The sequence below is a fragment of the Polyodon spathula genome, chromosome 16 (genome assembly GCF_017654505.1).
Source record: "Polyodon spathula isolate WHYD16114869_AA chromosome 16, ASM1765450v1, whole genome shotgun sequence".
Classification (NCBI taxonomy): Eukaryota; Metazoa; Chordata; class Actinopteri; order Acipenseriformes; family Polyodontidae; genus Polyodon; species Polyodon spathula.
The window spans coordinates 19,357,286-19,384,281 of record NC_054549.1 but is presented as its reverse complement, the minus strand read 5'-3'; the positions used below and the strand labels follow the sequence as shown (position 1 = coordinate 19,384,281).

The 26,996-nt window shown below is 38.9% G+C and overlaps 1 protein-coding gene across 1 annotated transcript in view; it reads right to left on the bottom strand.

Moving 5' to 3' along the window:
- LOC121328960 (von Willebrand factor A domain-containing protein 5B1-like) overlaps positions 1-26,996 on the bottom strand; it is a 78,394-nt gene that overhangs the window by 20,660 nt on the left and 30,738 nt on the right. The window contains exons 6-9 of the mRNA XM_041274116.1: positions 18,006-18,080; positions 17,431-17,500; positions 16,531-16,657; positions 14,098-14,649 (exon numbers count right to left, since the gene is read on the bottom strand). Coding sequence (XP_041130050.1) covers positions 14,098-14,649; positions 16,531-16,657; positions 17,431-17,500; positions 18,006-18,080 — 824 coding nt within the window. The remainder of the gene's footprint in view (positions 1-14,097; positions 14,650-16,530; positions 16,658-17,430; positions 17,501-18,005; positions 18,081-26,996) is intronic.

Below are 26,996 nucleotides of genomic sequence, written 5' to 3'. Positions count from 1 at the left end.
GAGTGTGGATTTTGCTATTCCATATTTCTTTTTGTCACTGTTCTGTAGCTATTACTTTTGTTATAGTTGCAACAAGTGCTTTTCACAAACTTGAATCTAACTCATCTGTTTGTATTAATGTTTTCTTGCATTATCTTATATTAAGTGTAGGGTGCCAATACATTTGTCTGCAACTGTATAATCCTAGATTTACTCCAGATTTACCTGTCATATTTTCATTTTTTAAGCTTTGCTGTGTCTGCAATTCTCATTTGTTTAGGTTGGGTCCACTTCTAGTCGGATTGGGCAATGATATGAAAATTGTAAATTAATATCGATGTTGAAGTCTTACAAAACACAGAGAAATGTAATAACACAATTGCAATATCAAACATATATACACATACAGATGTTAAAAGATATTTACATATGAAAAGCAATAACTTACTTTAACTTAGTGGTGTTTGCGTCACAATATCCATGGAGAAAAACAAGGTCTTGTAATATTGTTCCATCACCAGCCACCTCAAAACCAAAATATTTCCACACTTCACTTAGCCAATCCGGAAGTAATTGATTCTTCAGTGGCTGCGTGTAAATGCTGACTCACGACACCTCTAAAGTATTATTACTTCCCTTGATTTAAATTAAGTACGATGTCATGCCGAATTTTGCATTATTTTGTGTTTTGATATCTCATTTATAAAACCATAAGTTCACATTTTAAAAATACATAAATAATAAGTAATGAACTGATGATGCATGTGCATGTCTCAAAATAATGCAAAACGCAAGCGTACATGATTTTACATGATATTGTGATGTGGAAATTATTATCGATATCATATCAAAATATCGATATTGGTGCCCACCCCTAATTTCTAGTATTCAGGTGTTTATTCACCCAGTGTTTTAGATCTTAGCTGTGGCTGAAGAAGTGGACTATTGCCTGCCAGTGTTCCTCCTCAGCCTATCAGGGGTGCAAAGGCCAACGCAACACTCTGTGTGGCCCCACGCCAACATGGGCAACTCAGCAAGACCAGGATTCAACCCAGCAAGCTCCTGATCAAATGACTCTCCCTGGATTCCAATGCGGGAGTGACTTCACTGGATGAGACCCTGAGGACTCTTTGTCTCTTAGTTTTCTTCAAGTTTTACCTCTTAAACATTAAAGATTTAAACATTAAACAACATTGTGCTGATTAACAAATTCACACCATCTTTCAGTACACTTTTACAGGAATTAATGAAGATATCACTAATAAACTGCTACACTTTTATAGTACAGTGTATTGGATCACAGTACTCACTCACAAAGAGTGTACTCACAGTACTCACAAAGATTACTCACAAAGATTAACACAGTCAACACCATTTCACCCATAAATAAACAAACGGTAAAGCTTGAAATCACATTTATTTTCAGGTTCATAAGCTGCACAACTTGATTTTAAGGTTCCAGTATTAATAACTTAATAAAACATTTATAAACTGATTTTAATAAATAGCACAAATAATATGTTATGCCCAGGTGGTTATTTTGTTGTTATAACACAGGGATGGTGTTATTAATATATGAAGTAATACAGTGCATTAGTTCAAAACAAAGTGGAGAACAACATACAACTACCGGAAGCTTATAATGAAGCGTTACCATTTGCTGAAATAAACGATTATATTTTTACTGATTCACCCCTCCAGACAGTTCAAAATGCAATACCGGTGTGGTGTTATTTTGTGGTACGTGTTAAAACGTGGTACACCATGTACTGCGCTTGCCCGGGCATGCGCAAATGATTTTAGCTCAGAAAACAGGGAAACGCCCATGTCAAAGGGGTATGAGTCACTGAGTTTGGCCCTTGGAGTTCTTTTTAATATAATATTTTTTTCACAATTCAGCAAATTTATGCAACTTTAACAAAAGCAACAAACTGGGCTATCTAAAATGGTAAACATATACAATTTTGTGGGTGAACTACAGTTTGTCTTGTTCGTAGTGATTTGTGCAGCAGTCAGTCCCAGCATTGACACAGTGTACCACATTCTGACAATGTACCACTTCCTGGCCCAACACCAGTATGATATAAACACTTCAATAGCAGCTACACAGTCTCACTCAAAGCTTAACTGAGGCACTTAAGGGTCAGTGGGCACAAGGAACATCAATTTATTACAAACAAGCTGCAGAAACTCATTCAAACTTACTATTTACTAAAAAGCAAAAATACTGAAATTAAATTACTATAATCACTAAACATTTCCAGTTTTATCAATTTACACCCAAAATTGTCAGGTTTTACAACTCAAGCATGTGAATGACTAATATATATCATCCATGACTATATTCACTATATTAATGCAATAGGGTTATGGCAATACAAGGCTGCCTTTGTAACACACTGCAGTACTGAGAGAGGCTAACTTCACCTGCTTTACACACAGCACATTCACAGCAAACACAAGCAACAGCTGTTTTTTTCTTTTTCTCTTTTAGAGTGCCCAGTTATTTTACTCCTGTTTTTTCCCTCTATGTCCATGTAAACAATGCCAGGTTTACAAAGCAGGCTTACCATACACAGACTAATATCTTCACTGGGATTCATCAGCTTGCCTTTATCAATAAAAGCATATGATTTGATTTTAGTTTTAGGATAAATAAAGAAAAGGCACTGTACAAGTTTATGATGTTGCCGGGATGTTATTGATGTGGCAGCTCTGTAAGACAATTCAACCACCAGGTCTGTACGTTGAAGGGTGCTACTGAGCTTATACAATGACCCTTACTGGGACTGGATGAGATTCGAAGCACTGGTAGGACTCTGAGAATCACGTGACTTTGGAATGCTAGCAGCCAGTCAGGGTGCAGGACTTGCCATGTCAAGCCCTTTTACAATATTTGAGCAAACACAGCCTTAATCATATTCTACAAAAATGATTTCTTATAACAGCTTATAAATGACTCTGTGAAAAAGATATCAGGCACATTCTACATCTAAAATAAATAACAATACCATATATTGTAATTATTCTTTTCAGATGATTCTAATATTTTTGTCAGCTAATTTAAAATTAAATGACTATGCATTTGAATTTTGAAAGAATATGAAAAAAAAAAAACTTATACTATTCTCTACAGTGGAGGCTCCTTAGAGGATCCAACATTTCAAAGTAAAAAAACAATACATAAATAAATAATTATATTAATAAAATAATATTGATGTCTCTGCAGAGTTAGAAATTGACGTGTATACACCATGTATAAAAAATGATTTTTGTAGAGACTAGATTTGTCGCACACTCAAAAATCTCTTCTTCTTTTAGACTTGACCACTAATAATTATATGTATCAGATTCCTCTTACATTTTCTTTTAAAACATTTTTTATTATTTATTAGCAGAGCATAAGGCTGCAATTGGAAGTAACACTGTGGATTCTACAGTAGTGAGACACTATAAAGCCATGAACCAGGGTTCTGCCTCATTTAATGGACTCAAAAAAGTCTCTGTTTCTGAGAGCAGTGGTAATGAATCTGCTAATGAGGAGAGAATCATTCCGGAATTATACTTTAAAATCTATGGAACCACATGGACTTAATGAAACATTAGCTCTCAATCATTATTATTGATTAACTGTGTTTCAGTTAAGTATGTAACATGGTCTGTAACGTATAGCAGAATATATGGCTGTGTTTTAATATATCAGTGTTTGAGTTAAATCATTGCATAACTAGACAATGTATGGATTAACAAATTATTCTAAAATCATTTTCAATTAGTGAATGCTATGATAGGTGAAAATTGTCATCTGTAACTTTAAATAGTGTCTATTATTCTACATAGGCTTTAATTGGAGGAGCCCAGAGTTTTTTTTTCCTCAGAGCAAACAAGCCTCTGTTATGAACTTCTATCTTCTATAACCACATTCAGTAGAGAACTATCGAATGGCAGATGACGTAGTCTTATCCCTGGTTTTTTAATTGGAGGAGCAACTCAACCCCCCCCCCCCCCCCCCCATATATCTTTAAAAAACTGAATATAGTACATAATTGAAAATTATGATATTGAAATATAATGACCTACACATTCATGCTAGTATTATTATTAATGCTATACTCACATTATGCATACAGGTACTGTTTTGAAGATTTGAAATGCTTCTATTTTTGAGTCCTTTGAGTCGTCGTATACCAGTGAAAAGTAGGCAGAATGGAAAGTACTAACTGCTGTATTAATTTCATTTTCACTTCATCTGTTTTGTGTTTTGGTATTCTGCATCGGGTTGGATAAGCGTGGGTGCCATGCAAAGCGGGTCGGGTTTGGGTTGGAATGCAAACTTTTTCGCGGTTCCGGTGCGAGTCAGAAAATGTCAGGCTTGGGTTTGAATTTGAATCGCAAAAAAACCTTTTCTGTTCTTTCAGTGTACTCGTGTACACTGTACCAGTATTACGTACCAGTATTTCCTGCACTAAAGCAGGAGGCGATTAGGGAGGAGGCAGCAGTGTTCCCGGTTTGTATTGCCACTTGTCTGATACGTCGCAAGATCCTTTTATCACATCTGCTTGGCGATATTAAAGATGCCTGCGGACGAGGTGAAGCAAACGATAGCGCAGGGTTTATATCATGTAGTGGATAACAGTGCGAGAGGTAAATCAGAAGTGTGGAATTCTTTTGGAATCATAGCGAATTTAAATAATGAACATGACTGGATTCGTTGCTTGTAAAATCCGTCATTATGTTTTTGTGTACGACAGCCACAAAACTGGTACGTCATCTCTGCGAAAGCACTGGCGTAGCTCCCTTTCAACTGGTAGTACGAAAGGAATAGACAGGTATTTTATAGTACAGTAAGTAGATAGTTAATATGTTACAATGTTAAAATATATCCAGACCACTAGAGAAACCTACCGCGCTGTATAGCCTATGTAAACTCAATGGGCCTCATTTACGAAAGGGCACTAAATTTGGAGTTATCGCGCATGTGAAATTGTGAACCAAACGTGTGCGATAAATCTAAATTTAGTTCCCCAGTTACTAATAGAGAACACATTAATTTACGTGCACAGTGTTTGGCTAATTTACATACCAATCCGCACACTACATGTATTCTGAGCATTAATTTAATGTGCACGATAATGTTAGAGACTTAGCCATAACCACGGTGATATCAAAAGCCCCAGCAGTCCAGGCGTATTTACATACCCCAATGGATATGCATAATTTTGTGAAATTTCTCAAAAACAAAGAATTTTAGGAAAAACTCTTTTGCAACAAAAGTTTTGTTTTTGTGGATGAGGAAAAAGTTACAAGAAATAGACTACAATGATTTATTTCAGCATTTTTGCTAATTCAAAAGTATTCATATGGTAGTATTGTCTACAAGGTGCTAAAAAATTCAATATGATAATGCAGAACCTAATTCTAGAAAAGTCTAGACCTTGTAGGTGAACATTCTTAGAGAGTATAAAAGGGTTAGGCATAAGATGATTGCTGTCATTACCAACAAGTCACTATGGGAAAAGGTAAAGAGCTATCTGAAGACCTTAGGGAGAAAATAATTTATTGTTATAAAGCTGGAGAAAGATACAAGAAGATTTCCAAGCATTTGAGTATCCCAATTTTAACTATTGTTTCTAGTATCAAGAAGTACAAGATTCATGGTACTGTCACAAAGCTCCCTCGGGCTGGAAGAAAGAATGTTCTTTGACCAAGAACTGTGAAGAATTGTGAGGAAGGTTAATAACATTATGAGATTGACTGCCAAAGGTATTCAAAGTGAATTGTCTGCAAGTGGGCCTGAGGTTTCCATTTCAACCACAGGTATGACAGAGTATTGCATAGTAAAGGTCTCAATGGTCGCAGGCCAAGGAAAAAGCCACTCTTAGGAAAACATCTCAAGTTTTTCCTCTAATGGCACAGGAAATTTAGTTCCAATACCTGGTAAAATGGATTCCATATCATACCAAAAGATACTGGACAATCATCTGAAACCCTCCGCTACAAAACTTGGTTTAAAGCGCAACTGGACGGTCACAACACAACAACTATTCAAAGCATACATCAAAATCTACTTCAGCATGGTTAAAGAAGAATAAAATCAAGGTTCTGGAATGGGTTGAAGAAGGCTGTGCACAAGAGAAGTCCTCGGAAATTGAATGAACTGGAACAATTATGCGTTGAAGAATGGTCAAAAATCACTATGGAATCATGGCAAAAGCTCATTGACAAATATCCAAATAATTTAAAAGAGGTTATTATTGCTAAAGGTGCCTCAACTAGCTAATAATTTAATTTTCCTTGTCAGGGTACGAATACTTTTGAATTAGCATTTTTGGAGTTTTGCAAAAAGAAATTGCTGAAATAAATAATTTCAGACATCTATTTCTTGTAACTTTTTTCCTCATCCACAAAAACAAAACTTTTGCTACAAAAGATTTTTCCTATAATTATATATTTGAGAAATTTGTAGAAATTATAAATTTCCATTGAGGTATGTAAACTTTTGACTACAACTGTACATACATACATACATGCATATTCCATTGAATTGTACATAAAAACATAAGAACATAAGAAAGTTTACAAATGAGAGGAAGCCATTCAGTCTATCTTCCTCGTTTGGTTGTTAGTAGCTTGTTGATCCCAGAATCTCATCAAGCAGCTTCTTGAAGGATCCCAGGGTGTCAGCTTCAACAACATTACTGGGGAGTTGATTCCAGACCCTCACAATTATCTGTGTAAAAAAGCGTCTCCTATTTTCTGTTCTGAATGCCCCTTTGTCTAAGACTAACAGAAGTAGATTGGAGTAAAATAGAGAAAACACCTACAGAAGAAGGATGGTTGTTCTTCAAAAATGTAGTACTACAGGTGCAAAAAAATTACATTCCTAAAGTAGACAAATCTAAATGTAATACTAAATTGCCAAAAAGGTTTAATAGATCAATTAAAAAAAATTCAGCGAAAAAAGGCACTTTATAGAGCATTAAAAAAGGACCAAAAAGAAAGTACGCAGAAAGTGTACACGGAACTGCAAACGCAAGTCAAAAAGGAAGTTAGAAAGGCCAAGAGAGAAATAGAAATGAACATTGCTAAGAGAGCTAAAACCAATTCCAAAATGTTTTTCCAATATTACAACAACAAGCGAACACTCAAAGAGGAGATTAAATGTTTAAGAGATACAAATGGCAAAATCGTAGATGAAGAAAAAAAAATAGCAAATATATTAAATGATTACTTTTCACAAGCTTTTACAAAGGAAGATACTGACAACATGCACCACATGTCATCCAGTTCCTATCCAGTTTTAAATAACTTTAGCATAACTGAGGCAGAAGCGTTAAAGGGACTAGGAGCTCTTAAAATAAACAAATCCCCTGGGCCGGATGAGATCCTCCCAGTAGTACTCAAAGAAATGAAAGAAGTAATTTACAAACCGCTAACCAAGATCATGCAGCAGTCTCTTGACACAGGGGTGGTACCGACAGACTGGAAAATTGCAAACATAATACCGATCCACAAAAAGGGAAACAAAACTGAACCAGGTAACTACAGACCAGTAAGCCTGACTTGTATTATATGCAAACTTATGGAAACTATAATTAGATCCAAAATGGAAAATTACCTATATGGTAACAGGGTCCTGGGAGACAGTCAACATGGTTTTAGGAAAGGGAGATCGTGTCTAACTAACTTGCTTGATTTTTTTGAGGATGCAACATCGATAATGGATAATTGCAAAGCATATGACATGGTTTATTTAGATTTCCAGAAAGCTTTTGACAAAGTCCCGCACAAAAGATTAATTCTCAAACTGAACGCAGTTGGGATTCAAGGAAACACATGTACATGTATTAGGGAGTGGTTAACATGTAGAAAACAGAAAGTACTGATTAGAGGAAAAACCTCAGAATGGAGTGTGGTAACCAGCGGTGTACCACAGGGATCAGTATTAGGTCCTCTGCTATTCCTAATCTACATTAATGATTTAGATTCTGGTATAGTAAGCAAACTTGTTAAATTTGCAGACGACACAAAAGTAGGAGGAGTGGCAAACACTATTGCAGCAGCAAAGGTCATTCAAAATGATCTAGACAAGATTCAGAACTGGGCAGACACATGGCAAATGACATTTAATAGAGAAAAGTGTAAGGTACTGCACGCAGAAAATAAAAATGTACATTATAAATATCATATGGGAGATACTGAAATTGGAGAAGGAATCTATGAAAAAGACCTAGGAGTTTTTGTTGACTCAGAAATGTCTTCATCTAGACAATGTGGGGAAGCTATAAAAAAGGCTAACAAGATGCTCGGATACATTGTGAAAAGTGTTGAATTTAAATCAAGGGAAGTAATGTTAAAACAGTACAATGCACTAGTAAGACCTCATCTTGAATATTGTGTGTAGTTCTGGTCACCTCGCTATAAAAAAGATATTGCTGCTCTAGAAAGAGTGCAAAGAAGAGCGACCAGAATTATTCCGGGCTTAAAAGGTATGTCATATGCAGACAGGCTAAAAGAATTGAATCTGTTCAGTCTTGAACAAAGAAGACTACGTGGCGACCTAATTCAAGCATACAAAATTCTAAAAGGTATTGACAGTATCGACCCAAGGGACTTTTTCAGCCTGAAAAAAGAAACAAGGACCAGGGGTCACAAATGGAGTTTAGACAAAGGGGCATTCAGAACAGAAAATAGGAGGCACTTTTTTTACACAGAGAATTGTGAGGGTCTGGAATCAACTCCCCAGTAATGTTGTTGAAGCTGACACCCTGGGATCCTTCAAGAAGCTGCTTGATGAGATTTTTGGGATCAATAAGCTACTAACAACCAAACGAGCAAGATGGGCCGAATGGCCTCCTCTCGTTTGTAAACTTTCTTATGTTCTTATGTTCTAATCTCCATTTAGGACCTAATACTGATCCCTGTGGTACACCGCTGGTTACCACACTCCATTCTGAAGTTTTTCCTCTAATCAGTACTTTCTGTTTTCTACATGTTAACCACTCCCTAATACATGTACATGTGTTTCCTTGAATCCCAACTGCGTTCAGTTTGAGAATTAATCTTTTGTGCGGGACTTTGTCAAAAGCTTTCTGGAAATCTAAATAAACCATGTCATATGCTTTGCAATTATCCATTATCGATGTTGCATCCTCAAAAAAATCAAGCAAGTTAGTTAGACACGATCTCCCTTTCCTAAAACCATGTTGACTGTCTCCCAGGACCCTGTTACCATATAGGTAATTTTCCATTTTGGATCTTATTATAGTTTCCATAAGTTTGCGTATAATAGAAGTCAGGCTTACTGGTCTGTAGTTACCTGGTTCAGTTTTGTTTCCCTTTTTGTGGATCGGTATTACGTTTGCAATTTTCCAGTCTGTCGGTACCTGTGTCAAGAGACTGCTGCATGATCTTGGTTAGCGGTTTGTAAATTACTTCTTTCATTTCTTTGAGTACTACTGGGAGGATCTCATCCGGCCCAGGGGATTTGTTTATTTTAAGAGCTCCTAGTCCCTTTAACGCTTCTGCCTCAGTTATGCTAAAGTTATTTAAAACTGGATAGGAACTGGATGACATGTGGTGCATGTTGTCAGTATCTTCCTTTGTAAAAGCTTGTGAAAAGTAATCATTTAATATATTTGCTATTTTTTTTTCTTCATCTACGATTTTGCCATTTGTATCTCTTAAACATTTAATCTCCTCTTTGAGTGTTCGCTTGTTGTTGTAATATTGGAAAAACATTTTGGAATTGGTTTTAGCTCCCTTAGCAATGTTCATTTCTATTTCTCTCTTGGCCTTTCTAACTTCCTTTTTGACTTGCGTTTGCAGTTCCGTGTACACTTTCTGCGTACTTTCTTTTTGGTCCTTTTTTAATGCTCTATAAAGTGCCTTTTTTCGCTGAATATTTTTTTTTAATTGATCTAGTAAACCATTTTGGCAATTTAGTTTTACATTTAGTTTTGTCTACTTTAGGGATCTAATTATTTTGCGCCTCTAGTACTACATTTTTGAAGAACAACCATCCTTCTTCTGTGGGTGTTTTCTCTATTTTAGTCCAATCTACTTCTGTTAGTTTGTGTTTCATACCTTCATAGTTTGCTTTTCTAAAATTGTAAACCTTAGCTTTAGTCATTACTTTTGGGGTTTTAAAAAACACTTCAAATGAGACCATGTTGTGGTCTGAGTTTGCCAGTGGTTCTCTGACCTCTGTTTTAGTTATTCTGTCTTCGTTATTTGAAAAGACTAAATCAAGGCATGTCTCCCTTCTAGTCGGTGCCTTGACAAATTGTGTTAGGAAGCAGTCATTTGTCCTTTCCACCATTTCAGTTTCATCCTTCGTGCTACCCACCGGGTTTTCCCATTTTATTTGGGGGAAGTTGAAATCCCCCATTAGTATGGCTTCTCCTTTGCTACACACATTTCTAATGTCATTGTATAACAGATTATTTTGCTCACCATCTGAATATGGCGGTCTATAGCATGCTCCTATTATTATACCCTTTGAATTTTTGTCCGTTATTCTGATCCATATTGATTCGGCTTTATTTTCTTTGTCCAGGTTTAACACCTGGGCTTCAAGACTGTTTCTTATGTATAGCGCTACCCCTCCTCCTCTTCTGTCCTGCCTGTCTTTCCTATACAGTGTATACCCACAAATATTATATTCGTCCCCATCACTCTCAGACAACCAAGTTTCTGTAACACCTATCACATCATAGTTACCTGTTAGTGCAGTAGCTTCAAGTTCTAGAATTTTGTTTCTGATACTTCTAATATTTAGATAAATACATTTAATGGTTGTCTTACCTGAGTTGTTGTTCTTGTTTTGATGTGGTCTCCCTTCTGTTTTGTTGTTGATTTCTCCCCCCTTCCTTTCTAGTTTAAATGCTTCTGAACCTGCTCGAGGATCTTTTCTCCAAGTAGACTGGTTCCCTTGTTATTTAAGTGCAGTCCGTCCCGTCTATACAGATAGTCCTCGTTGTAGAATGTGGGCCAATGATCAAGATAGGTGAAGCCTTCCCGTGTGCACCACATCTTCAGCCATGCGTTTTGATTAATTATTTCCAGCTGTCCATTTTCCAGCGGTCCTTTGCAAGGTGCCGGTAGTATACCAGAAAATACCACAGTTTTGGTTTTTTCTTTTAATTTCCTGCCTAGCTCTCTGAATTTGTTTTGCAGGGATTTTGGTCTGTCTCTTCCAATGTTGTTTGTACCGATGTGGACGACTACTACCGGGTCATCTCCTGTTCGTTCTAGGAGCCTGTCCACGTTCTCAGTGATGTGCTTGACCGAGGCTCCCGGAAGGCAGCACACTGTTGTAGTAAGGGGGTCCAAACTGTGAATTGAACTTGCTGTGTTTCTCAATATGGAGTCCCCAACAATCATGACCTCCCTTCTTTTTCCTGTTTGGTCACCACTGTCAATAGGGTCCTGGATGTTGTTCCTTTCATTCTCTTCTTGTTGGTTCTGCGCATCAAAATTCTGAAGTGACTCGAATTTGTTGGTTGTTTTGATTTCGGGTGGTTGTGATTGAGGAAGTTTCTTTTTTTCCCTGCTTCTGCCTGCCTGAACCCAGCTGTTCTGACCTTCTATCTCCCTGGTGGCTTTCAGTCTGTTAGGGATGATGCAGACTTTCATGAATTGTGGGTGTGCCAGTTCCTCAAGATCCTGTTTCTGTCGCACTTCTTCCAGCTCCATTTCTAGCATACTTACTAGTTTATGCAAATCCTGGATCGCGCGGCACTTTACACACACTTGGTTTAGCTTCGCTGGGTTTTCTCGGATTTCCCACATCAAGCAGGTGTCACAGATTACTGGCTTGAAGACCATGTTGAGGGTTTTTTTTTTTGAAGTTTAGTTTCTTCTGCAGCTGTCAGCCTGCTTTCAAACTGCTTCTAAACTGCTCTGTACTTTTCCACGCCTGTACTTCTCCCACTCGCTGTCGCTGCAATGTCCGTACCGTCATTTTTTTAAAACAAGCCCTGACAGCACCATTGTACTTTTTAACTATTAGACAAAACATATACAGAATACTGCTGCTACAACCATGATTCATTTATTATTAATAGCATTTTAAATAAATTATACCAAATCACGTTTTTATTTACAATGTAGGGAACATACTGTGTCGCCCAAATGCTATAATGAAAACATGTATTATATTTTCCCTTAATTGTAAATAAAACCATGATTTGATATAATTTAATTAAAACGCTATTACTTTTGGAATTCTTCTTCAAAACAACCCGCCTCTTTCATTTAACACGCGTATTCAACTTGTGCAGTCTGCATGTATGCGTGACATTCCCATTAAGCCAATCACAGCTCACAGAGGTAGTAAAATAACCAATCAAATAGCACACAGGATCAGTTTCCTCATGCACACAGCACAAATACTTTTGATTAGGGTAGCGAAGTGAATGCTTGTTTAAACTATTTATTTTGTTTATTTGAACAAAAAGACACACATTCGCCCGTTTTCCCATTGGAGATAGTGATATTTTGAAATATCACTGTCCTGGTCACAAAAGCAAAGTTTGTGGGGAGTAATAGCCATTTTCTATACTTTTGAGGCATAAGCAATTAGGAAATAACACTTACTACCCAGGAACAAAAAAAATAAAATAATTTTGTTACACGGTGTTATCATGCAATTACCATACACATCACATATTCATTCTGATTACCATAGTGTGGCACAATAAAATCAGTGTGCGCCATACTATGCCCACTATTTCCGTGATAATGAATACATAGTAAATAGTAAATCACTAACTTGCACAGTAATTGCAATTATGGTGCACCATACAGTTTAGCGTCCTTTGCAAATGAGGCCCAATGTGTAGAGAATGGTAGAGCTACCAGTGTGTGAATATGAGAGCATGAGAGAGTGAGTCGACGCAGACAGGTAAAGGACAAACACTTGCGGAATCGGGGCAGGGCGGGTCGGGTCGGGGCGGGTCGGGTCACAGGTAAGAAGACGGTGCTGCAGCGGGTTGCTGGCTCAGGGTGGGTCCTCTAGTTGCTGGCCCGGGTCGGAAGTGGGTCATAGAGATGTGCTTTCTCTTGCTTTAATAACTTTATTTAGAATTTGTATTTTTGCAAAGTATGTTAGCAGGGTGCAATTTAAAGGGGGCGTGTCCCTGGCCCTGCTCTTCAATTTTCATCCACAACGGGGAAAACAAATTTTGTACTGACAATGTCTTTCTGCTCAAAAATGTCACTTATACAGATGATATCCATACATTTTGCATATAGTATGGCAATTCTGTGTACATACGTACAGTACACCATCAGTTTGGCAAATGTTTGTAGTATTATAAGCATATGTTGTTGTTATAGTTATCAATAATAATAATAATAATAATAATAATAATAATAAAACATGTTAAATGACAATAGCATTTGCATGATGGCAGATGTTAGCATATTAGTGACATATCATCGTGATGCGTCTTTACTAGAGGCTTTCCAACTGTATTGTAGTTTGTGTATTTTGTCCCCCTCACTGGAAATTTGACAAAGTGCACCCTGTGACGTGGCCTCGAAATCTAAATGCTGTATTAATGTTGTATACAGTGCATTTTTATACATACGATGGCCATGTGTAAGATACATGTATTAGAATAGACTGTGATGGGCTACTGTTTTATTTCCTCAGCTGGCTAGTGGAGAAAATGCGTTTAACAATCAAATTGGGGTAAAATGTTAGAAGATATGAACAGTGTTGTGAGTCAGAATAATATGATTTTACTGCTGCAGCCTCCTGCCTTTCTTTCTGTCTCCCCATTTTTTTTTTGGACACCAGCTGCCACTGAGGCAACTATGCTGTTGTTTTAGCTACCAGGCTGAACAATAAAGTATACTGCAAATTTAAACCAATAATACATTCTCCCAGTGAAGAAACCAAACTTCTGAGGTAAAATCATTTAACAGTGCCACTTGCCACCTGTACGGATATGATTTGATTTAAACACTGTTAGGGTTATAGCACAGCATATTTAATTGGAGGTTTTCATCCCAGTGCCTAAGTAAGACAAAAAGCTGCCTGGCAGCCACTTTAACACTGGCAAGATCACGGCCTTCTGGAATCTCCTGGGAACTTAGCCACATGCTAGCCTTGGCAGCCACTAGCTCCCATTCAATAAAATAACCAGCCGAGCTGTGCTCCAGCCAGGCAAGCGCCACCGCTGTGGCCCACACCATCCCTTCTGGCTCCAGATTCTTGGGGAGATATTGGCTGTGGTGGACAAGAGGGCCATCACAGCTGTCAGTCTCTGACCCCCTTCCACTGTCTGCCTGGGTGTGTTCGGGGGAAGAGAACCGACGCACTGTTACTGTGGGAGGCGAAAGTTCATTCTCCATCTTTTGTATCCGGGATTGACTTTCTGCCTGGCTGCCAGAAAAGTGTCGAGGCCTCCCGCCAGCCCCACCAGAGTGGTTGATTTCAATCTCAAGGGGAGAGAGCCCTTTGGCGCTGTCTGCTGACTCAGCTTGATTCTCTTGTGTCTTCTTGAAGCTGCTGGAGCTGCTGGAGTGGGACGTGTGGGTGGCACTTAAACGGTGTCGAGCAAACGGAGACGTCCATTTCAGCTTCTCCATTGGGATGTGTGTCGCCTCGTAGAAAGCACTGTCGAGAACAAACGCTCCACATGCTAACTGTAAGGAAACCTAGACATAGGTGGGAGAAATATATGAAGCATTACATTCAAACCATTGATTGATTGTCTTTATGCAAGGCTGTCTCTAACTGTTCAAACACATACAATAAGTATTTGCTTTATACGTGCCTTTTTAATAGGAATGATATGGAAAATATTGAATCAATTGGAATTAGTGTTAGCAGCATTTATGCATAACTAAAACACTTAGGGGTAGGTGTACTAGTGTTGCGCCTGTCACATTAGTTGCAAACCAGTTGCAAATGACTCTGAAGTCTTGGGTGAAATGTACTAAACAAGCACAATGCTGTTTGCGACTTTTTAGGGAATTATTTTCATCAGCAGTTTCTGTTTGCGGTTAAAGCATAGATTAATATGTAATTATGAGCAATCCTGCATAAATTCGCAAAAAAAGTGTGGGGGGGGGTGGAGTGCAAATGAGGGTTCTCAAATATTATAATGAGATGTACAAAAGCTGCAGGCAGTTGCAACACTTACAATTGCATCAATTTGTGAAGAACTTTTGAAAGTATGTTTCAAATAGTCACAATTGTTGCTGGCATTTCCCACAAATTTCTATGACATTTTTGGTTTCCCCCACATGTTGTGAACATCTGTATAGGAATAGGAAACACACCTATTCTATTAATGTGCAGGTGGTTTGTAATTGTGCACAATTTAGCACTGCACCCTGACTAACTTAAATAAAAACGGACAGTATACATCTGGCTTATAGGCTACTAATGATTATACAAATTAGTGGTAGAATTCAAAATGTGTTGCTGGTCCTTAGAAATTCCTTTTAATGAGAACTGACCGTCCTCCTGTGAGTATCATAACTTGTCAGTGTGGCACCATGATCTATTTTGTGTTAACTGTCTAGGCTGCCAAGTTAATAATAATAATAATAATAATAATAATAATAATAATAATAATAATAATAATAATAATAATAATAATAATTTAGTTTCAATGTAAAATAATGTTTTATTCGCATTGTACACCAATGTGTACAATGCAACAGCATGGTTTATTTTGTGTTACCAGTAGCCTATAGGCTAAAGTAAAAAGAAAATGCACTAGGTGTTCATTTGATTGTACTGCTGTTATATATACTGTATAGGCATACTGTACAGATTTATTTTTTTGTTCATAATGTAATGTGTAGCCTACCCAAAACACATTAGTACAGACAACATAACGTATTGTTTGCAAAGTGTCGGAAGCAAAATGCAAATTGCGGTATGTTAACACAAATGAGAGGCCATTTGGCCTATCTTGCTTGTTTGGTTGTTAGTAGCTTATTGATCCCAAAATCTCATCAAGCAGCTTCTTGAAGGATCCCAGGGTGTCAGCTTCAACAACATTACTGGGGAGTTGGTTCCAGACCCTCACAATTCTCTGTGTGAAAAAGTGCCTCCTGCTTTCTGTTCTGAATGCCTCACTATCTAATCTTTATTTGTGACCCCTAGTCCTTGTTTCTTTTTTCATGTTGAAAAAGTCCCCTGGGTTGACATTGTCAATACCTTTTAGGATTTTGAATGCTTGAATCAGATTGCTGCATAGTCTTCTTTGTTAAAGAGTGAATAGATTAAATTATTTCAGTCTGTCTGCATATGATATGCCTTTTAAAGACAGAATAATTCTGGTCGCTCTTCTTTGCACTCTTTCTAGAGCAACAATATCCTTTTTGTAGCGAGGTGCCCAGAACCGAACACAATACTCAAGATGAGGTCTTACTAATGCATTGTAATGCTGTCTAGATCATCAGAGGATGCTGAATCTTTAGTTTTGCTATCTGTAACTTCACTAACTTTATACCATGTATAATTGTATAAATGTGCTTGTTTTGATTTAATACCATTTTAAAAACTCCTGTGTAAATCCTCACCAGTGGTAAGTAGTCGTGATTGTTTTCATTATCGCTCTCACCGCTGGACTCGCTGGTTTTGCTGGATGAGCTGCACATGAAACGTTTTGCAGCACCACTCAGCAACCGATTCCTACTCAGACTCAACCTGGAGACAGAAGAGAACGGTCAGGGACACATCCAGCACTAGGACTGTACAGAACTGTCAGGGGCACAGCCAGCGCTAGTACAGTACAGAAATGTCAGAAACACAGCCAGCACTGCAGACAGTAGAGAACTGTCAGGGGCACAGCCAGCACCACGGACTGTACAGAACTGTCAGGGACACAGCCAGCGCTAGGACTGTACAGAATTGTCAGGGGCACAGCCAGCTCTACAGACTGTACAGAACTGTCAGGGACACAGCTAGCACTAGTACTGTACAGAACTGTCAGGGACACAGCCAACACTACGGACTTTACAGAACTGCCAAGGGCACAGCCAGTGCTGCAGACTGTGGAGAACTGTCAGGGACAAAGCCAATGCTACGGACTGTACAGAACTGTCAGGGGCACAGCCAGCACTAGGACTGTGGTGGCCTTACAAAACTATCAGGGCTCTGCCAGTGCTAGGACTTTACAGAACTGTCAGGGACACAGCCAGTGCTACGGATGGTACATAACTGTCAGGGGCACAGCCAGTGCTATGGACTGCGGAGGCCTTTTACTAAGTAAAAATAAAGCCAACTTGCACCATGACATGCGGGAGCAGCCAATGCTCCCTGTGGAATCCAGCCAGGAACCTGCACTTCCCTGACTGTACGACTCACCTTGCACAACACCCAGTCAAGCCTTTACCAGGTGAGCCACCTGGGGACCCATGTTTTATTATATTTAGGGGTTTTTTTTAATCATGAATGAAATCGGTGAAATTCCCATTTACCTGGTTGAAAACAAGCTCTCGATGGATCTCTGAGAGTGAACGGAGGACACTGAAGGACTTCTCTGTGGCGCTAAAAACATAGTAGACAGCAACCTATCATTAGTATAACAACTTATCTGCCAGAGGCTCTCTAAATATCAAGCTACATATTGAACACTTTTCAATTCTATCACTTTAAAGCAGCCAAAAAAATTAATGTATTGATGAAATGTCCCAATTTGAAATTAGTGTTTTTATTAATTGACTATTAAAATGATTGCCATGGATTAAATCTAAAGGACAGTGGTGCCATATATATAATCCACAGCTAGATTTTTTTAGAGCATTTTACAGCACTGTGGAATCACCGTGGAATGGATTATCCACCACCTATCCATGGTTACCCTGGGGTTGCCCCCAGAAATGGTAACTGCAATCCAGGTGGATTTGCTGGTTCTGTAAAATAATCCATCCAGCTATGGTTTCTCCTGACAGGGTATAGATGGATCAGATCAGCCTCCTATCGTTTTATCCAGGCCAAATCAGCGCCGAACCGCGACAGTGACAGAAATGACTGCCTGCATAAGAAGAGTTACCTTCTGCAAAGCTGCATCTCTCCCACCCTGAAGAAGAAGGCGTGCTGCAGGGAGACAGGTTGTTATCTTCCATATCTAAACACAAAGAAGAACGATACACTGTTGGTTTTGGTATGAAAAAATATCATAAGATATCACCCCCCTTGAGCTGGTTCTTCATTAAAACGTGTTTGTCAGGTTTTTGCCACTTTTACCAATAGGTAAGGGAATGAGTGGAATGAAAAACATTTCTAATCAGCTTTCAAATTTAACCCATATTCTTTTAATGTAATAACTCAAATGATATATATTTATCTTTCATCTAAAATGTAAAAAAGTTCATTATTACAAATGCAGAACTTTTTAACGTTGTCTTCAGTGCCCCTGCTTATTGGCACAAGTCTCCAATGAGAACCTAGTGGGCTTCCTTTGTCTTTGTGATTCACTGTCAGTCTGGTCTTAAACATGATTGACACCCAACTTGTCTGCTTACTGTGTTGCTTATATAACCAAAAATGTAGCGTACAAATCAAAGGAGGTTATATGAGGTGATAAAATGCACTGATCAGATCCAATTCTGATCACCACATCACCAGAAGTAAATTGTGATCCTGGAGAAGTGTAAGTAACCAGACTAACCCCAGGCAAGACCAGCGAGAGCCAGCATGGCCCCGGGAAGAGATTCTGTATTATACTAACCCCAGCCAGGACCAGCAAATGACAGCATGGCCCAGAGAAGGATTCTATATTATACTAACCCCAGCCAGGACCAGCAAATGACGACATGGCCCAGAGAAGGATTCTATATTATACTAACCCCAGGCAGGGCCAGCGAGAGCCGGCATGGCCCCGGGAAGGATTATATATTATACTAATCCCAGCAAGGACAAGCAAGAGCCGGCATGACCAAGGGAAGGATTATATATTATACTAACAACCCTTTTAAAAGCAGAAAAAAGCTGCACTGGTAGATTTATCAGATTCCTCTTATTATATATTATTATATATTTATTCAACTCTATTCAACAACACATACATAAATATACATTAAATAATGTGCTGGCAGCTTTTCTCAAAATGTAAACTAAACATTTCAGTTTAAAACTGGTCTGTGAAAGTTATCCAAGAGTTACTTTTTAATGAACTTAATTCTTGACTCACAGAACAGCCACACACACATGTATTTCCGCTTAACTGAATAGAGCTCTGGAGGCTCTGTTGTGATCAGTTGTGTTGCGTGCGGTGATTGGATAGAGCGTGACGACTCTATTGTGATCAGCTGTGTTGCATGCGGTGACTGGATAGAGCGTGGCACCGCACTGATCACGAGGAGTTTTGCAGTACAAAGGGGATGCAGCTACGTGAGTTCAGCCTCTTACACTGAAACGTGACCAAGCCAGAGCGCTGCTTTGTTTTGGGAGGAGACCGTGGGAGCTGAAGCTACCAAGCCAGCACAATCTCCTGGAGCACCTACACTGCCACAGCACAGCCACCTGGACTTTTTCTCGGAGCACCTGCACTGCGACAGTACAGCTGCCTGGACTTTCCCTCGGAGCTCCTGCACTGCCACAGCACAGCCACCTTGACTTTCCCTCGGAGCACCTGCACTTCCCTACCAACTTAACCCATGTGTGACTGTGATTATTGTTTATTATTTGAAACTGGCTTCTTTTGTTTGGGAACTGCAATCCCACCATCTGTGCTCCCCTAATACCATTGTTGATAGCAGGGGGGTAACTCTTTTCTAAACATCACCGGAGAGACTTATCAGCAACGGTTGTGGGAGTACCAGCGATCCCCACACGAGCTGTCACTGAGGTGGTTGTTCTGGTGGCCATAGAACAGTTCAACCACATGGTGAAAGCAGAGATGCACTCCATTACAACTCCACCATGCTGGAGTAAGCCAGAAGCCTGGCCGAGGCCTTCGCGGATTCCCAGCCATCTATCTCTCCTTCCTCCTAACCAGAGCCCCTCCTCCAGTCCCGAAGACCCCCCCTCGAAGGGTACCCATCATTGCAATGGGCAACCTCCTTCCACAAAAATGGAGACAGGAAACCAGCTGGATAAGAACAGGGGTTCTCACCCCGCTGTCATCCATGCAGCGGGACATACAGGCTCCTTTGGCGGCCTGATTCTCGACACCAGTAAGCAGAAAAGTCTCTGGGAAATGGTTGGAAGGGATCTTGTATTGTTGATGTAAGGTTCGGTGAAGTAAGTACCCATGCAGTAGTAGAATCAGGATGCGGACAGACATTAATTAGGACTGCTCTTTTTGTAGGAGTGTCTTGTGGCACAGGGAACTCTGAATCCATGCAGAAACCATGAAAATATTTTTGACTGTCAGAAGTCAGATAGGCCGCGTCACCGTGGCTGTCACAGAGAAGTGAACATCTCTGGTAGTTCTGGGTCGAGACTGGTCATACTTTAAACAAGTCATGATCGAGAGAGTAGTGTCAATCTCACATAGGACTATTGGGGCAGCGGGGGATTCTATTGACAGAATTTTCCCACTGCAGGCTACAAGGCTAAAACCAGCACTGAAGAGGGCCCTGTTCTCTGTCCTGCGAGAAACTGAACCAGGAAACAGGACACAGCAAATATCTGAAAGCTTGTCTTTGTTTTTATTTTGCTTTTTGAAATCAACAACGAAATTAATTAAGCAACTAGCCAGAAGCTGTGCCACTGGAAGGTGCCTTAGCCATATGAAACAATGGCAACAAGAACATTGTTACAAACTATATAACTTCTCAAGTGTAATGCATTCTTTGAACAGCGTGATCAGCGGAACCCATAGCAATACATAGCCCCTGCACGACAGCGATAACACAGACACAAACAAAGAAGATAGCTGCTTGCGCATCCACCATTAAAAGAATATCACAGACATTTGCAAAAATTCAGTGAACAAGAAGTGGGGCTTGGCTGGAGATGCAGTACTGAGAGTCCTTTGCTATGCAGTGTCTTTTAAACCTGTTTTACTCTGAAAAATAAAATTAAACAGCATGTAAAATAAACAGCGCATGTGAAAATAAATTGGACCTGACATGCCTGACACACTGAATAAATGGACCACTAAGGGTTAAACAAACTCAAAAAAAATATTATCCTGGAAGAACTTGCTCAGTGTTTTTGATGCAACAAAGAGACATACATAGATTTTCACTACAGAATTGACTGCAGAATTTGGCAAGCCAGCCAGGAGCAGTTCCTTCAAAGGAAAGATCCACAGCAAGAAGAGACAATGACAGTTATCAGCAAGGGTGTCACTACGATTATGGGTTGATCTGTGCTGCGGACTGATCACGTCCAGCAGAGACCGAGGGTTGATAGTTAAGGAGAGACTGGTAGAGTATAAGACCCTGTGAAACTATCAGGGCACCAGCGATCAGGGTCCCGGAAGACCAAAGATCCCTTAGAACAGCTATGAAGGACAGTAGGGGCCAAGGAAGGGTGAACTACCGAGGATAGGGACAAGTTGTAAATTGACGGTAGAGTTTTAAAATATAAACAAGACTGTGGCACCTTGGAGTAATTGAATATAAACTCCAGGATAGGATTAGATACAAAACAAAAAGTGTCTACATAATAGAGAGAGAAGGAGCAATTGAATAAGCTTCAGACTATCAAGAGAACAAATTGACCAGTTAAGAAAAAAGGGTAATTGAATATAAGCCCAGGTGTGTCCACTTATGCACACATGAACAAAACAAAGTGCGGAAAAGATAGACCTTTTACTTGCTCAAGTTTACGCTTTCTGTTTTCTTAGAACTATTTTAGCCAATATAGGGAAAAAGAAAGTTAAGCCAACTAAAAGAAATCAGACGGTTTTGTATAAAGTACACAAATTGTTGTGAAAGGAAGGGCGTGCATGCCATGAATTAACACTAGAACTGCCATGCTGGTCAATTTGATCGTTCTATGGTTTAAACTGTAAATAACTCTGCCTTAGTGAATCCCGCATGCATGTCCGTTCTTGACTTTTCCTAAATATATGAAGTAAATAACCAGACGTGTTTGGGAGTCACAAAAATGACCACGTTATAAAACTGCATCCCTAGAACCGCCAGACCGGTCATATAGACCGGGTATTACAATACGTGATTTTTTTCTAATATAACGTACAATGTTCTATTTTTTTTTCATACAGTATACACTATGTATTTCATTGTGGAGTGTGGGATGGTGCAGCTGTATGCTAATCTTTTGCAACTAGCGTGTTTTTTGACATGCACAGCATGTGAATGTAAACGAGTGTGGATTACAATTTTTTTTAGACAATGTTGTGGAATCTTTTTCGAGAAATACTGAGATATTATTTAGTTTTATTTGAGAGAACGAGTTACGTCTGGCTTCAGGCAGGTATTTGCCCTGACTGGATTTGTACAACAATAGCTCAGAAATGTTGGTACATTTTTATGAACGTTTAAATGCTATGCAGGTGTCAGTGTTTAAACAATAGCTACGTACACACACTATTTCTATTACATTATGATGTATATTGACAGCCCTGGTTAGTATTTATCTAAGTATATAGTATCTAAGCAAAGAAACCCTAAATAAGCAAATAACGTTTGAACATGGTAAAGACTTAACTACGAAAAACTACTTACACACCAAAGTATATATTGAAATCAGGGCTGTCACTCAATTAACATTTTTGATGACTTAATTTATGGCATTAGTTGATTAACTGGTAGATTCATCCGTACACATTTTTAATTAAGGTTTTTTTGTTTGTTTGTTTGTTTGTTTTTTAATATTGCGATCTTATAGCGCATGTCCTGCATGTAATATTAAATAATTAAAAGACCCAATGGGAATTTGTTCTTTTAAAAGCATTTGTATTATTATTTGTATCTTAGTAAATATCTCTCTTTGTATTTGTACTGCACTACCTGTGCTGGCCCTGTGGGCACAAAGTGAATAAAATAAACTGAACTAAACCTTCTTCTATTATTATTATACATTTTTTACATATTATATTATACCAAAAGAACTAATTTTATTATTTTATTTAGCTGACGTCTTTATCCAATGCGACTTACACGTGTGTGAGGAGTGCAGGTTATAAATAAATACTACAAATGGATTACAGATTGCATTGAATATAGAGGGTATATTATTTAAGTTAAAAGGACACCTGTGGAAAGCTGCAGAAGGGATGTGCATGAATTTGAGTGCCACAATGTTTTCGCTATTAATCTTTACCCTGTCTGCATAGAAGCAACACTTAGACACAAATGTAATTCTGTTAAAAACTATTTAAGGAAAACTGAAATGTGTTATTGAAGTGTACTGATAATTGTGTAATGATTAGGAGTGAAGCCAGGCATGGTTTAATTATATTTTTCTTGTATGAATTAGATAGTAAGCTTTAAATTACAAATGGGTAAAACTAACTGGAATAATAGTGAAAGCAAGGACTTTAATATTGCAAATGTGGTTCTTTTAATGGTTACATTTCTACATAACAAATAGATTTATTAGAAACCAAGCTGGCATGAATAAACCATTGCCATTTACTTTGCAGTACTATCAAGTATCACATCGTAATATGGAAGGAAATAGTTTGTTGTTCTGGCCGAGACATTTGATTGTCAAGAGTCTTTGAAAGAGTAAATGAATAATGCACTGAGAGTGTAGTCGTGCTTTTAGTGCAAAGTGTGTCGATGAGGAGAAAAGCTTGACCATGGCAGATGCAGAGCTAAGATTAAGCAAAATGAGTTGCACACACCAAGCAATGATAGCAGCTGCAGAATAGATACACAGTGCCTGAATTTGTTTTTGATTTTATTTAAATCAAGAGAAAAGGGAATGAATAACTTGTGTTTTAACCTTTCTTGGCTTTGATTTGTATGTGCTCTGGGCATCTTACCAAAAAGAGATGGAGTTTAGTTTTTTTATGTTTCAAATTTATATTAATCTTTATTTTTTTTAAAGGACATGAAGGGAGTGAGACAGGCTTGGAAACCGTGGCTACACTGATAAGCAAGTCAGCTGATCTAGTGTAGTTATTGTGAGCAATGAGAGAAATTACTTTGCCAACAAAAAAAAAAAAGCATTCTATCTGTGATCAATTAAAGGGGAAGTAGCACTCACTCGGTAGAGGTTTTGTGAATGTCACAGCCTTTGTGAAACAGGCCACTAATCTGAGCAGCTGTCTGACTTTTTTTTCATTACAGAAAAAGAAAAGGAATGTGAAAAAATGTTAGATTGTTAATTGCCTATGCGCAGAAATGAAAGTGTGGACTGACAGATGTGCTGAAAGATATCAGTAAGCCTCAAGTGGTGCAGTATGTAGATGATTTATTGTTGCAGACAGAAACAGAAGAGGAACATTTGGATTTGTTAACTAAAGTATTGGAGCTAGTTGAGAGGGCAAAATTAACATTAAACCCACAGAAAACTCAGCGTCTTGTGCAGGAGGTTAAATTCTTAGGAGTAAGAATCATTGACCCAGACGGTGGTGCAAACGCTGCCACGACCACATACAGTCACAGCATTATGATCCTTTCTGGGGCTCGTAGGGTGCTGTAGAGATTTTATCGAGGGTTTTGCTGAATGCGCTGGTAAAACAGAAGAGCTGAAGTGGACTCCAAGAGACCAGAAGTCATTTGAAGCAAGGTATTGTTAGCAGTGTTGTTACAGGAGGTGCAAGAGGTGTTTCTCTCCAGGAATTCTGTACAGCCAGGCGGCAAAACATTATAGTCGGGAGCACTTTTAACAGGAAAATAAACTTGCCTTACCTTAAATCTATAACACTACAAAGAATTTAAATAACATGTTGTCTTTCGTTGACTATATCTGGATGTGCTTTTTTATGTTCTACATTTTCTTTTTCATGTCTGTTTTTTATTCTGGTAGATTCCCGTGCTTATTTAGGCTCTGTAAGATTTGAATGGGGAAAGGTAACGCAGGCTTATTGGAGTTCACAAAATATAAAAAAAATGGGAACCTTTTCACTTCCTTTTTAGCTAAAGTATTGAGCTTATTTCTTCATTTAAATTGTTTCGTTGTTAAGTTTTCAAGGCAATCTACTTTTGTTTTTCGCTATTCTAAGCAACTGTTCATTTTACCCTTTTTTTTTTTTTTTGTTTGTTTTTTTTTTGTTTGTTTGTTTTACACAACAGTACTCCCACACACATCATTACTGTTGCATGAACCGGAGTGTAATAATCCAGCACCGCTGCACTGAAGCATTTGTATATCAGCTGACAAGTGTTCAGCTGATCCCATCACGCCTTTCTTCTTAAAGGCATACAGCCTCTATACATGAACCCCCAGTATCTCTCACAAGCACCTCGGTACATATTGTTACGATATCACATCAAAAGATTACATTTTTAATGTACTATATCTCATCTTACAGTACAATATTAAGGCAAAAAAATTGACTGAATAATACCCGAAAATAATCTTAATATTTTTTTTTTTTTAATAAAACAGCCGGTGCAGATATAGCATTGGTGAATTGTGCCGATCGCCTTCTTACTTTGAAAACCCATTCGTTCATTGTCACTGTTTTTGCTTTTAAAATATTCAGTATTTTAGCAGTCGTTTCTAACGTTTTAGCCTCTAGTAGAACTCGCTGTCGCTGGAGTCTTCCCAGCGACAGCGAGTGGGAGAAGTACAGCGTGGAAAAGTACAGAGCAGTTTCGAAGCAGAAAGGAGAAATTGCATCTTGAATTGCTTTAATCAGAAAACGGAGGACATTGGGGAAACACAGCCGCGTGTGTTTTTCTGATAACAAACAAGCTGAAACTCGGAGCAGCTGATTCAAATTCAGCGCCGTTTTGAGACACGGGCGAGGGGAGGAGCCGACAGCACAGCAGAACAACGCAGTTAAACGAGGCAGTCTTCCCAGCGACAGCGAGTGGGAGAAGTACAGCGTGGAAAAGTACAGAGCAGTTTCGAAGCAGATTGAAAGCAGGTTGACGGCTGCAGAAGAAACTAAACTTCAAAAAAAAAAAACCCTCAACATGGTCTTCAAGCCAGTAATCTGTGACACCTGCTTGATGTGGGAAATCCGAGAAAACCCAGCCGAGCTAAACCAAGTGTGCGTAAAGTGCCGCGCGATCCAGGATTTGCATAAACTAGTAAGTATGCTAGAAATGGAGCTGGAAGAAGTGAGACAGCAACAGGATCTTGAGGAACTGGCACACCCACAATTCATGGAAGTCTGCATCACCCCTAACAGACTGAAAGCCACCAGGGAGATAGAAGGTCAGAACAGCTGGGTTCAGGTAGGCAGAAGCAGGGAAAAAAAGAAACTTCGTCAAACACCACCAGAAATCAAAACAACCAACAGATTTGAGTCACTTCAGAATTTTGATGAGCAGAACCAACAACAAGAGAATGAAAGGAACAACATCCAGGACCCTATTGACAGTGGTGACAAGACAGTAAAAAGAAGGGAGGTCATGATTGTTGGGGACTCCATATTGAGAAACACAGCAAGTTCAGTTCGCAGTTTGGACCCCCTTACTACAACAGTGTGCTGCCTTCCGGGAGCCTCGGTCAAGCACATCACTGAAAACGTGGACAGGCTCCTAGAACGAACAGGAGACGACCCGGTAGTAGTCGTCCACATCGGTACAAACAACATTGGAAGAGACAGACCAAAATCCCTGCAAAACAAATTCAGAGAGCTAGGAAGGAAATTAAAAGAGAAAACCAAAACTGTGGTATTTTCTGGTATACTACCCGCACCTTGCAAAGGACCATATGGACAGCTGGAAATAATAAATCAAAACCAATGGTTGAAGACGTGGTGCACACGGGAAGGCTTCACCTATCTTGATCATTGGACCACTTTCTACAACGAGGACTATCTGTATAGACGGGATGGACTGCATTTAAATAACAAGGGAACTAGTCTACTTGGAGAAAAGATCCTCGAGCAGGTTCGGAAGCATTTAAACTAGAAAGGAAGGGGGGAGAAATCAACAAAAAAACAGAAGGGAGACCGCATCAAAACAAGAACAACAACTCAGGTAAGACAACCATTAAA